The sequence below is a fragment of the Pyxicephalus adspersus genome, chromosome 1 (assembly GCF_032062135.1).
Source record: "Pyxicephalus adspersus chromosome 1, UCB_Pads_2.0, whole genome shotgun sequence".
Lineage (NCBI taxonomy): Eukaryota > Metazoa > Chordata > Amphibia > Anura > Pyxicephalidae > Pyxicephalus > Pyxicephalus adspersus.
In genome coordinates, this window is record NC_092858.1 from 61548126 (window position 1) to 61562128 (window position 14003).

The following is a 14003-nucleotide window of genomic DNA, read 5'->3' on the forward strand; positions in this document are numbered from 1 at the left end:
TTTATCTCATGAAAATTGTAAATAACAAAATAAAATGGTTTCAGGTCTTTTAGACAACCCAGGATTTATTCAGTGTGTATACCTTCTCAAAGCATAGCCGTAAATGGTATACCCTGTAGGGTATTACATTTTTTATAATGTATCTCACATATATGTTGAAATAATTAAAAAAAGGAGCTAACAATTATTCTCAAAATAAATAAAATGAATCTTTGCATGGAAATGGTACAGACAGGGGGATGGTGTGTAACATACTTTGTTTTCAAAATATTTATCAATAGTTAAAAGGCAAAGCAAGAAAACAGGCAGTGCTACCATTATAGTATGTTTGTTTTCATCACCAAAGCAGTAGCTTTATTAATATTAGCTTTCAGTATGAGTTATTAGAAACATATATATTTGTACAGTGATCCACAGTGACTAATTGTTCACCTAACATTAACAATTAACCTCCCTGTCTACACCCCAACACTTACCAAATATACAAAATTACCTCTTAGAGCAGAATTACAGTCTGGCATGACATACAATAAAAATCTCCCTCCAAATTCCTTATTGTTCATATAGGTATCTTCTCCTGTCTATACACCCATGAAATTCTCCAGACAGTGGGAGTCCTGGACACGTTTCTAGCTTGCTCAGACACCACAAGAAAGGGAAATATTTTTGTTTAACGCTTTAAGCTACTTAAAAATAATAGTGTTCCTAAAAGTAATAATTATATGGCAAATCTGTGGGAACGTTACTAATTTCATTCGACTTTTTAACCTACACAATGTAATTTAACCTTAAACCTTAACTGGCCCAAACACCTATGCCCATTGCTAAATACTTAGTTCTTACCTTTTTATCACTCTATAAAAAAAAAAAATAATAATTTGCAGAAACTATACTTTAATTAACCCCAACATTTAAACCATTATTTTATCTCATAAATGCATACTCCAATAATAATCCTAACCCTTAAACCTCTACTGCTAGTACAAATTCCAACTTCTAACACTAAATTACCTTCATAGGTGCAATGAACCAATCAAACTATATTTTTAATGATTTAAGGCAGTCAGGAAAATAAAGCTGTCCAATATGTAATGCAGTATTATAGTATTTTTCTTTTCAAATCATGGCTTTAAAAGCACTCAGTGAGAAAATGCCATAAATTATTTTCACAGGAAACAATAAAAACATTTGAAATGTAGTAACTGTAAAGGGTATTATTGATGTGACATAAGGTCTTCCAAAATGTTTTCTACCAAGCACTTATAATTTTTCTAACTGAAGTATAAAATCTGCTTCATACATATTTGTACAGGTGCTGGTAGTGGACTGAAATATTAAAAGTTAAACCTTATAGTTCAGTTCCAGTGGCTATTAAGATGGTAAATTATTCTTACCAAGCTAGTACAGCCTTTTAGGAGACATAATAAAGAAATGATAAAGGAAAATGTCCAGCCTGTAGAAAAATGTTAAGAAGGAGATTTAGAGAAGCACTGATGGAAGGGGCACTGTGTTTTTCATGAAAGGGGTAAGAAGTAATTCCACTTCAACTAATAGTAAAACATTTGGCATACCTGGAGAGATAAAAGATTACAGAATGCTCACCGATGAATTTGCAGAAATACTGCAATCGCAAAGAAGGCATGCATTGCCAATTGCCATTTTCACAGCTTGCAATGTATTTTTTTCCTCAGCTGTAATTTTCCCTACCACTGGCAATGGCTAAAATCAAATGCTAAGTATGTGGTTTCAATCAAAAGAACAAGCACTTTTATGCATTCAGATTTTTCAAGAGTTTAATTTCCGTTCTTTTCTTGCCAACTAGAGGCATATGTGAAACCAAATAACTTAAGTGCAGTAGCTTAAATACTAATTTGCTCGTTCTATTACCAACACATTACATTGCTCACTTGTGGGGCAAACTGCCAACGTGCAGCAAGAATTACATGTGGAATGGTTACTGCTAACCTCAAAGTAAGTTACAAAACATGTCAACAGTATGACAAGTTTCATTACATTAAATGTAGTCATAACTATTCTCTTTAAAAGCCTGAAATAAAACATGCCTAACGTAGTAGGAGATTTTGGGGCACAGCTGTGAGAGCCCCTATCACTCTATATATTTTTACAGAGACTGGAGAGAGTGTGCACACTTAAAAAGAAGTGTAAAACAAGATTTAAAAGGTTTCCATATTATCAACCTCCAATACATTTATTTTTTCTTCTGTACATTTTGTATAGAAAGCAATGAGCCTCAAAAATAGGTCCATGATGCTCATACCTTTTCGGGATGCATCCCTATCTTTGTTTTTACCTTGCACTTGTGCAATCATTTCAATTACAAAGTAAGCTCCCTCTGAAGAAGAAGAAGAGCTGCGTGACCACATCATTTATTCAATCCAGAGGCACTACTGAGAGAAGTGCCCAGGAGAGCATTGTTAGTGGCACAATGGTTATTTGCTGGTGGCGATAGTAGTGTATTGCTGAAAACCAGGGCTCCTAAAACAGAGGGTAGACAAACAGCATTTGGATCGGACAAAGATGATAGTGTTCTGAACAAACCATGGGAACCAAGTGGAAAAAAAAAAAGAGGACACTGGAGTGAATAAAGAGGTAGGTACTATGTGACAACACCAATAAAAAGTCAAAATATGAGAAAACTTGTGAATTTTCATATACATGAAATATGCTGTAGATTAGCCATAGTTGTTATGTTTCTGATAGGATGTCAGGGATAACATTATGATTTGAAGATATGAAGTTCTGTTTCAGATAAAATCCAGTTTGAATTACGAAGTCTGCAATGACTGAATGTCAACTTATGTGTCTTCAGATACGCCTTAGTTGTATTACATTGCTGTATACTGGCTGTAAATATGGTATGGTACAGAAAAAAAAGTGTGGTGTTTGCTTGGTGGTAATTTGAAAATTGAATTTTAATTGCTGAACTAAAGTCACTTTAATAATAAAAAAATACATTTTTAAAATGGCAACTGCAAAGGTTTTATGGCCTCAGCTTTTGTAATTACAGATGCAGCCCAGCTTTCACTAACCTATGCCAATTTACATACTGCTTTTTTCATTTAAAACAAAGATGCCATATGAGATGAGATAGATGTTTGCAAAAAGCATGAATTCTTCATAAAAATGTGATATATAAAATAAACAAATTTCGAAACAAAGTTGTTTTGAAATAACATGTTTTGCATATTGTCTAATATTCAAATAGAGTACTGTTTTATACAATTTAAAAAAAAAATTTCATGAAAAACAGTGGATCACTTTTGGTACAGAAATCTAGACCTCAGTGTAACGCTCAGGAGGTTAAATAGAAGTCGCAAATGACAGACGAAAACAGTGACACAGGAGGAGAAGACGTATAGCAAGTACAGAAAAATATGACAGGCATTATAACCCTTTCCCATCCTATCCAAAATTTGACCACAGCTTGCCTGCAAAGTAGATACAAACCATAAAAGGATTATATATATTCAGCTAATACACTGATAAATCAAAAAAATTACCAAACAAGAAAAATTTACAAAAGTGTACCAATTAATTTAAAGGAATAAATACATAAATTCTGAATGGTGCGGTAAAGGCAAGTGTAGAAAAGTATACTAAAAATGTACTCGTTGTTTAATATGCTTATAAAAGGCCTAGCAAGTGGAAGAAAATTCAAAGGTGCACCCAAATACAGTAACAGAGCATGCAAAAGTATGTGTTTGTGCACAGACAACTGAAGCACTTGTTGTTGCACTATTGGGTAGTGCATAAGTGCAAGTTGAAGCAATAGTAAGAAGCATACAAAAGGTCCATCACTGAAGTGGTGGGCAATGCTGAAGTGGATGTCTATGCAGTGGAGGTGAGTAATAAGGTATGCATTGGTGCTGTGGAAGAGAGGTGAGTAGGGTACTGCATGGTATGTGGTAGAGCGTGGCATGGCTCACACTGGTGTAGTGGCATTGAGCAAAATATTTATATTTTGTAAAATAATGCATTTTGGTATTAATAAAGAATGTTAAAAAAAAGAAGAATGCTAAAAATAAAAAGTGCTACTGCTGATTTTACTAAGAAGCATTGTACTAGCATGCAGGCAGATGGGAAGCTAATCAAGAAATGTAGAGAAATGTAGGGTTCCACATGTTCCCGGATGAGAATGGTTGTCTTACATGCTCTTAGCAGCCACTTCTGGTCTAGATTCATCTACGCTATCTGCACATCATGTCCCAGTGCGGACTTCCTAATACTGACCATGGCAGCACACGTCTTTGAAATGAGCACCGGAACTGCTGTTAATAGTCAGTCACAATGCTGGACAGCAGTTGAGAGACAGCAACAGAGTACTGTCACTATAACAGAAAATGCCTAAACAAAGAATTTTTGGTAGTTTTCCAAAACAGCATGTGGTGATAGGGATACAAAGTCAAAAACACCGTGATCATTAAGGAACATACTCTATGTTGATCAAGAAGCCTCATATCCTCCTTTGGTGTACAGTACCATCTGTATGCTGATGACACTCAAATCTATCTGTACACCCCTGACTTGTCTCCCTTAGTCCTGGATAATGTTTCATACTGCTTGTCAGGCATCTCATCATGGATGTCTGACTGATTTCTAAAACTAATAATAATCTTCCCCCCCTCAAATTCCATATCACCCCCTGATATTCCTAACCGTTAACAACACTGTTATTCGTCCCTTCACTTAGGCACATTGTCTTGGCGTCACCTTCCATTCTGCTTTCTTACTTACCCCCCATATTCAGAACATTTCCAGGTCCAGTCGCTTTCACCTGTGCAACATCTCCAAAATCTGCCCCTACCTGTCCCCAGAGACCACCAAACTCCTTGTACACGCCTCTTATCATCTCGTCTGGACTACTGTAACATTTTCCTCTCTGGTATTCCACTAACCTCTCCCCTCTACAATCTATTATGAATGCTGCAGCCAGACTCCTCCATCCTTCTTACCGCTCCTCTTCAGCTGCATCTCTTTGTAGTTCTCTCCATTGGCTTCCATTTCACCTAAGAATCAAATTCAAGCTCCTATGCTTTGCCTTCAAATCCCTCCACTGTTCTTGAGCAACTTATCTTTCTGACCTGGTAGAAAAATACCCCCCTACCTGCTCTCTTCACTCCTCCAATGACTAATGACTTCCCCCACAACTAATATGCATCGCAGGGACAGGATCTGTAATTTGCACTAAGAATATGGCAGCATGATGTACCTGTACAGATGTACTTAGCACATTCCACCCATCTATATACAGTGCTGTGACCTGTGCTAGATGTATTGCTCTATTACAAGCCAAAAATATCAGTGCTTAATTCTTTATTTTCAGATAAAAGGTATTGAGAAATCCCGCTTTGACAGCAGATGGTTTTTGGTTTACTCTCAGTCAGATCTTGCCAAGGGACATTGTACAAATCACATTATCTCCCTATGCCTCCAGAACACAAAATTACATGTTATTTGTTAAATATGCAAATTGTTAGATATGATTTCTAATTTTACATGTAAAAACGTAATTCTGTCTCTTTGAAATATGCATATATGTATATTTGTACAGCTGAGCAGTGGTTTCTATTAACAAAAATGACTACTAAAAAAAATACACAAATGAAGGCCAAAATATCTTTCACTTCAATGATGAAATACAATTTGCTGAAGAATAAATTCACTGGTACAGATAAGAGATGGTATGTAGTCTTTTAAAAATGAATGTCAGCTGTAGATGGTTAGCACACAGACATATCTGAGATTTTTTTTCTTAAATGTAAAAGAATAAGTGCATTTGGAATGACAACATTTGTAGAAAACCTCGCAGCTGCAAGTGAAATAAACTAGATGAAAGAATTTTTTAAGTGCTGGCACCTTGGCATCAGTTAATGGTAACATCTTTTTAGAAAACAGAAGTCATTTTAATTTAGAGGGTTTAGCCTATTTATTTCTGTATGTTTGAGAAACCTGCCAAAGCCATCAAGTCTGTTTGAATGTGTGTAACAAATCTATAAATTCTGCAAAATGGCCTATACAGCACTGATCTCTGACTTGTCAGTCTCAGACATTGATACTAAATGATCTCTAACAAACAAAGCTATGTTTTCTCAATAATAACAGTTGTATAAACAAAGAGAAACCAACATCAAAAAGCTGTAAGACAAGCAGCCCTAAACTCCCCTATCCTTTGAAGGCACCCGTTTGAAGAGAGGTGTTTCTAGTTATGGGTGAGTGAAATGAGAATTCAGCAGCGAGAATTGGACCCTCAGTTCCTGTGAAAAGACTAATTAGATCCATGTGAGGAGCAGTCTCTGAAACATTTTCACACATTAAAGGAGAAGTTACTAGTCACTCCTTTCAGAAAGCTGTATCAAAACATTTAGTCACAGATGATGCGCTTTCCAGTATTCTGGAATATTCTAGCTAAGATCTCCATAGACGTTAGATGAAAGTCACCTGATCTCACCATCTTTAGATGTAATATTCAAAAATCTTACACGCATGAAGCAGCCTCATATACTTCAGCATGACAGTTGTAAGGGCGAGAAAGTCACCAGGCAGTTTATGGAACCTGGTCCAATTATTAATGTTTTCATCTATACAAGCCACTGTTTGTGGTGGATGAATTTAAACCTCCTTTCCCCTTCTCTTCTCTGACAACCTAAACAGGTACATTAGTTTGGCCTGTTTAAAGCTATATACACACACACTAGATTTATGTTGCTGGAAATGAAATTTAGGGATAATTTCCAATGACAATAGAATGAGTGCTGTTCAGTTCTATGGAAGGGGTAGAAAGAGGTGAAGCAGAAAGCACTTTGCTGTACCCTGTCATGAAAAAATACAGCGGTTGTCCCTGGTCAGTCAATTAGTGATCCACCCCGCGAGTCGCTAAGCGATATAAAGGGAGCCCTGTACATAGCACAGATTTTTGCCTTGGTGATCATTTTTATCAGGGAACAATTAGATATGTTCCTTTTTATTTTGTTAAAATATCAATAAAACTGTTTTGTTATATTTGACCAATAAAAAAAGAAATAACCTGTTAATCCTGTAAAATCTGTGCTCTCTGTCTCTTGTGAATATTATCAGCTAGTATTGTTCCCATTTCTTTCTGTGTACTACAGAACATCTCCGGCTATGTTATGTAGAAGTGGTTCTTTTGTGCAACAGTCTTACTTTTTTTTTTTTAATTATTTTATTACACTTCTAGCAGGAGGATGATATGCAAGAGGGAAGAGAAGATTATGGCAAGAGATGTCATCCAACAACCTTAATGAGTCAACTTTATACTTACAATACTGCAAAAATTTAAAAAATAACAAGCACGCTGTCAATGCTGCGGATTTATATAAAAAATGTTTAGTAACAAAAAATTTGTACTGTAAGAAATAGAAAATTCAGTATTGCATGTCACATTTATTTGTGGTTTTTGAAAGTGACCTTTGGGGGTCTGTCTTAATGAGTTTTATTTCAACTGTGTTTTGCATTTCCACACAAATCTTTGGGAATGCAAAATATGCTTAACACAAGTTAAATGTAAATTGAAGGTCAAATGCACATGTCAAATGATTATGTCATCAACACATGTATATAAGTTGTTAGGTGTTGTGCAGTCTTCACAATGATAATCGGTTTGTACATTTTTTTTTCTTTAAAGAAACACAACAGTTAAAATTACTTACAGAGAAGCGATCCTTCTCTTTCCTCACAAAAACTGAATGAGTAGTTCCATCCAGCAGAACAGAAAGATCCCATGTCTTTAAATTATTCTTCGCAATCGGCACTCTGAAAAGACAGACATGTTTTATTAAATTTATATTGAATTCAAGTTATGCAAGAATGCTCATTCATATTAGTTCAAAATATCCCAGTAAAACAAAAAATGACAATCTATGGAATTTAATTATGATTATGGTGATTAAGTTAAACTTATTAAGAAACTCTAATTTTTTACTTGGTGAGATGTAGGATGCATGTCATAAGTTACACCACTATTTTTAAAACAGACATTGTATCCTATGGGGACAATATCTACGTTTAGCAATTGTAAACAAATTTTTACGTCAAAATACTTCATAAGTATGATACCTTTTCAATTCTGTTACCATAATATAGATATTATTTGTTTAGAAAAAGGTTGGACACTACTATACAAGGAAAAAAAACATTAAAATAAAGAGCAAACCCTTCTTTTGTTAGCATTAGGTATAGCAGTATGTGTGTGATTAAACTGAATTGGAAATAAATTCATTTGCAAATTCTCTGTACATAAAACTAAACCCCATAAAGAGTGCAACAGGTAAAAGTAGTGAAAGTCTCTACGATAACAATTGGAGACAAGAATCTTAAGCTAGGTACAAGCATGCAATAATTTTCGTTAGAAAAGGAACGACTAAGGATTATGCACGATTATTTTGAATAATCCTATTGTGCACAATTCTGTACATGCTGTAACGATACGATCGTTCAAATATAATCCACCAATAATGTACACACGCTAGATACGATCGTTTGAACGATGCAGGAAGTGACTGCAGAAAGTGTACTGCAGAACCATCCACGATCACTGAATGACCGCACACACAAAAGATTGCGAACAATCGTCGCCCAATCAGATCCGCCGGGACGGTCATTTGTTTCCAGTGACAATCTTCGTTCATAGGCGTCGTTGTGCACTTTTTTTTCTTAACGATTATCAGACGAACAGACGTTAGTCGTTCGTTTCCAACGATAATTATTGCACGTGTGTATGCAGCTTAAGTTGTGTCAGACGCCTGCTGGGTGAGAACAGAGGTGTCTGTGAAGAACTCCGATTGGATAATGTCAGTCTTTTATGTTCTGATGAGGATGATGATGATGATGACATTGTTACATACGAACACTTCTTTAGAAAGGCTGACAACAGGTCCTTTGGTAAACCTATAAAATATTGACTATGTTAAGAAGTATGAAAAACCTTGTATTAATCTATAAATTTATTTTACATAATCAATGCAGATGGCCCAAAGCAAAACGATACAGACCATAGTAAATGAATGTCAACATCCTTACACATTTAGCTTGTTTTAGATAAAGGCTATACGCTACTGAAATGCTAGTCAGCAACTAAATAATAGTATCATAAAGAAAATTGAGGGGCTAAATGGTGGGAAGTCAGTAAACCTTAAAGAAAAAAAAGGGGATAATTGGCAGGAAGTCAGTACCTAAATTTAATGTGAATATTATTTAATTCTTATTAAAAAAATGACCAGTGCCTCTACATTACCTTTTTCTGTTAATACTATATTTATAAATCCAATTCAAAAAAATCCAAAACAGTACCTGTCAGTAACTGCACCCATTGGATGATTAAAAAAATAAAGGATTTGTTGTAATAAGAGAAACATCAGAAAAGATATGCAATGAAAGACATCAATTTTAAGCGGGACTTTTTAAGCCAGTACCATCAATTTATTACAAAAATAACAAAACTGTAATAATGATAAACATTAAAAACAAACATTTCAAATACATAAAACACAATAAAATTGTGGGTGTGTTTATAATGATCTCTCCTTACAGAATACCCCCAAAGGGTTTAAATTCTGAATTACTTCTCGACGCCTTTAGCGTTTGTACTTCCAGCAGCCCTCTTATTTAAAATTGTTGCAAAGAGATTATTCACTAATTAGCTAAACGGGGTTTGAATATACCATTGCCGCCATAACCACCTCCTTTCTTGCAACAAATTTAAATAAGAGGGCTGCTAGAAGTACAAACATCAGACTTCTCCTCCTCTTCCTTCTGTAGAAGCGTTTTTTTTTCCAAGCGAAACGCGTCAAGAAGCAATGGGTATTCTGTAAAGAGAGGTCATTCTATACACCCACAATTTTACTGTGTTTTATGTATTTGAAATGATGTTTGTTTTTAATGTTTATTATTAATAAAATTTTGTTATTTTTGTAATATATTGATGGTACCGGCTAAAATTGATGTCTTTCATCTCATATCTTTTCCTTTGAATGTTAGGGATGTGGCCTGTTTAAGATAAAGAAATGTATATAGGTGGATGTTTCTTTAAGTAAAAAAAAGAAAACATTTAGTAATGCTAATTATGCAAGAACTGTACCCTGACAATATGACCTTTAGTGCTGAATTCTTCCTGAAAAATATTAGTCTCTGAAGATTTAGAGTGGGATATAATGATATCACTACTGTGCTGTTCATTGTTCTCCTTGATGAAACTCTGAAATAAAGAAGCAATGCTCTGACTCCACCAAGATGGCCATCTGCACAGAGAGACTCAGCGTGATACAAGGCATGGTTGGTCAAAAATGGGATCGGGTATCGGGTGAGTATATTATTTTAGTTATTTTATCACACCTTTGTCGTATAGGACGCACTAACTTTTCCCCCCCCCAGTTTTGGGGAAGAAAAAGTGCGTCTTATACTGCAAAAAATGCGGTAAAAATAGCCTTTTTTTTTTTTTTTTCTTGTTGCGATGCGATGCTGAAAAAAATGAAAACAGAATGTGAACAGCAAAATATTACAGAAAAACAGCAGCTAAGATGTGGAGAAACTTGTTTCCCCTCCTTCAGTGATCACAATAGTTGTAAAGTTACCCTGTAGGAAGTCACAAGGTTAGATGCAATATCAGTGAACTGAGAAGTATTGGATCATTCCAGAACAAACATGGTGACAGCATTCTATGAAAAAATGCTGATAAGGGCATTTACAACACCCGGTCTCTTTAAAGGTAATATATATACCTGAAAGTATTACTGCACTTAATTCAGCAGGCAGGCAATTGATGTTTAAAACATACAGGATTTTAAACCTACTTTGAATAAGTTTAGTGAAACATGAAAGTTTAAAGGAATACATCAGGGTGGAATTGTTTCAGGCTGCTGGGAGTTACTGTATTTTGTCTGCCTTAAGAAAAACATGGTACACAGCTATTGTGGTGTTTTTTACTGATACAGTAGTTCCAGCTGGCTAATGTATGCAAACATTACAAGTAAAAGGACTGAAATAAAATTACAGAATAATTTTAATAGCCTGTAACATTAATACCGTGGTGAAAAATGTAAACCCCATAGGGTGAAAATGATCACCGTGTTTTAATACATACAATTTCTGCATTACTTTGGTGGATTTTATTTACATATGCATTACCAAAATAAAAAGACAAATTATGAATTCTATAAAAGTGGTGCAATTAAAAATGCAGTCATGAAAGCAAACTACTGCCTTAAAACAATGGCCAAGAATGAACCGATCATTAAGAAATTTATCATCACAGCACTAGCAGCAGGTGGCATGTAAAATGATCAAGAATAATGTAGAGGGTTCAGTGGCAAGTGAGGTCAGTTTCACACAGAAATCTTTGTAAGAATAAAGACAAAAAAAAAAGGGGAACCTTGAGTAAGGGCCATTCATCTGAACCTAGTTCAGAGAATTTCTAGCACTGAAATATATGTTATGCAAGCACATAGATGTATTCAGTGGGGATAGACTGATGCAAGCTACATGGAGACTACAAAGCAGCCCTCCCATGGTTCATGAATAAGTCAAGGAAATGGTCAGGGGATCGTGGGGGGGAGCGATGTTTAGACAGATGGCCCACTGAAAACGCCTGAAATAGGGCATAAGCAATTTTATTGAAACTTCAGATCTACCCTTTTATTTCTTCCCAACACCACCCTAAATGTTAAAGACACTCAAACAGGCATGTAGTAAAATGCCCTATAGGTACAAACAACTTGTACTATGAAAGTAGTTGCAGTGTAGAATATGACTGATTAGAAAGAAAGAACAAGGCTTGGCATTCATAATCACTCAAATGTCAAATCCAAGAAAAAAAAAATCTAAAATTATTTCAGAGATAGCAACTCAAAGTTTTTGTCATTCCAAGTAACCAACACCCCTAAACTGACTTTTAAATGGAATTTATATATTGGTCTCAATAGTACAGTGAATGGCACACAGTGAAATAATTAATTGTTCTTCAAGAAGTTTCTCCATATTTTGTAGAGATGTATTTTGGTTAAGCTTTCTATAAGGGTATACATTTCATTAACCCTGGTGCAATTAAACATATATGTCCTGTAATACAACAGAAGTGAATTTGTTCATCCTGGTGTTCTTTAAATCTCTCTTCAGAACTATGAGGGGGTCAGCATTTGCATTAAAGGTTGGACCAGCCATGTAAACCCATGTAAATAAAGCACAGAAGTCATCAAACCCAATGATAATTCAATGATCCACTGCCATGTTTCTATTGGGTGTAATGTTTTTAGTGAGTATTATTTTAGTTGAGTTCAATGAAAATTACAGTCATGTGGCTGAAATTACAGTGCCCATTGCAGGTTGAAGACCATATAGTACAGAATACCACTTTCCCAAATAAGAAACTTCCCTCATAACTGGGGGTCCATTAATAAATTGTATGTATCTACATTTTCACAACTGTATATCTAATCATAAATCATTTAAAATGGTTCTAAGTTTGAAACGTACTTCTTATACATGAATAACATACAAGATAGTTTTACTACCTTGTCTTGAGCCTGCAGAATAGGAGAATAGCAGTTTTCCCTTGTTTAGGTTATTCTGTCAATGCATTGTAGTATTACACACTCTTGTTTAGCTTCAGGTGACCCCCTACCCAGACAGACGTTCTTGATAATTCACATTTCAAATGTATTATTTCCTGGATATTATTAAAGTATTCCAGCTATGCCTTAAAGACTGGCAGCAATGTGGTCCTGTCCTAAAACCACTAATAGGTGAAATGAAAAACATCTTGTTACAATGGCACTTGTTAAGTAGAGGGTGAACAGTAAGTAGCAAATGAACATTCAGTCCTTGAAAGTGATATGTTGAAATCAGAAAACATGGGCAAGCTAAGGATTTGAGAGCCTATGACAAGAACTAAATTGTGATGGCTAATAACTTGGTCAAAGCATCTCTAAAACGGTTAGTACCTACCTAATATGGACCAAGTAAAGACAACCTGTTAACCAGCATCAGGTTCAAGCATGCCCCAAGGCTCATGGATGCACATGGTTGGATCCCACAGAAAAGCAACTGTAGCACAAATAGCTGAACAACTTCATGCTGAAATAAAGGTGTCAGAACACAAAGTGCACTGCAGCTTGCTGCATATTGAGCAGCCCAAAGTGTCTGTGCTGACACCTGTCTACCTCTAAAGCCACCTACAACAGACATATGAGCATCTGGAGTATGTTTTATTTTAATCTATATGAATGCCTGGGGAAACCTGAATAATTTAATGATTAGGTAGAGGTAGTATGGCTCAAAGGATGTTTTGCTAATGACAGTAATATGCACATAGTTTTGACTGATTAGTGTAAATATTATATACTTAAAATTAAATATTATGTACAATTGTATGTGTCACCTAATTTTTTTAATGTAACCATAGCGACTTGCTCCAGAGTTTGTATTTGATATGGACAAAAAACATTTAAGTTCTGCACAATGCTGGCAGAACAATAAAAGGATAAAAGAGCTGGATATTTGTTTTGGGGGAGCCCATTAAGGACTTTTAGTCAGAAAGTGACCTACATTTGGTTTGTGGCTCTGTCAAAACATTCTGTTTTAAGCTACTGATTTGTAGTACTTGTCTAATGAATGATTTGCTGTAGCCACTCTAGTTAAGCCTTCCATCTTCAAATATTTACATACATTATATATATTATTATATATTATATCTATTATATAGAGAGATGGTTTGTCACTGTGTCAAGACAAATACGTGGTTTAGAAATAAAAAGGTTCCTTATCAAGGTAATGATGCAGTTAGTGCATGTTTTCGCATGAAACGGGTACACGATCAGCCTGTATCATGGATGGGCTAGTGATGAAATAGTCAGCATGGGAGTTATCTCATCCCAGTAAAGCCAATCAAGATGGCCGAAGATCATCTCTGGGAGGAAGAAAAGAAGAAAGATGATGGCGCCCTGTGATGAATTGTGGATAGGCAAGTCACACAG

The 14003-nt window shown here is 35.3% G+C and overlaps 1 protein-coding gene across 1 annotated transcript in view; it reads right to left on the minus strand.

Annotated features, from left to right (window-relative positions):
• PCCA (propionyl-CoA carboxylase subunit alpha) overlaps nt 1-14003 on the minus strand; it is a 173840-nt gene that overhangs the window by 49401 nt on the left and 110436 nt on the right. The window contains exon 19 of the mRNA XM_072411643.1: nt 7689-7791. Within this exon, the coding sequence (XP_072267744.1) occupies nt 7689-7791 (103 nt within the window). The remainder of the gene's footprint in view (nt 1-7688; nt 7792-14003) is intronic.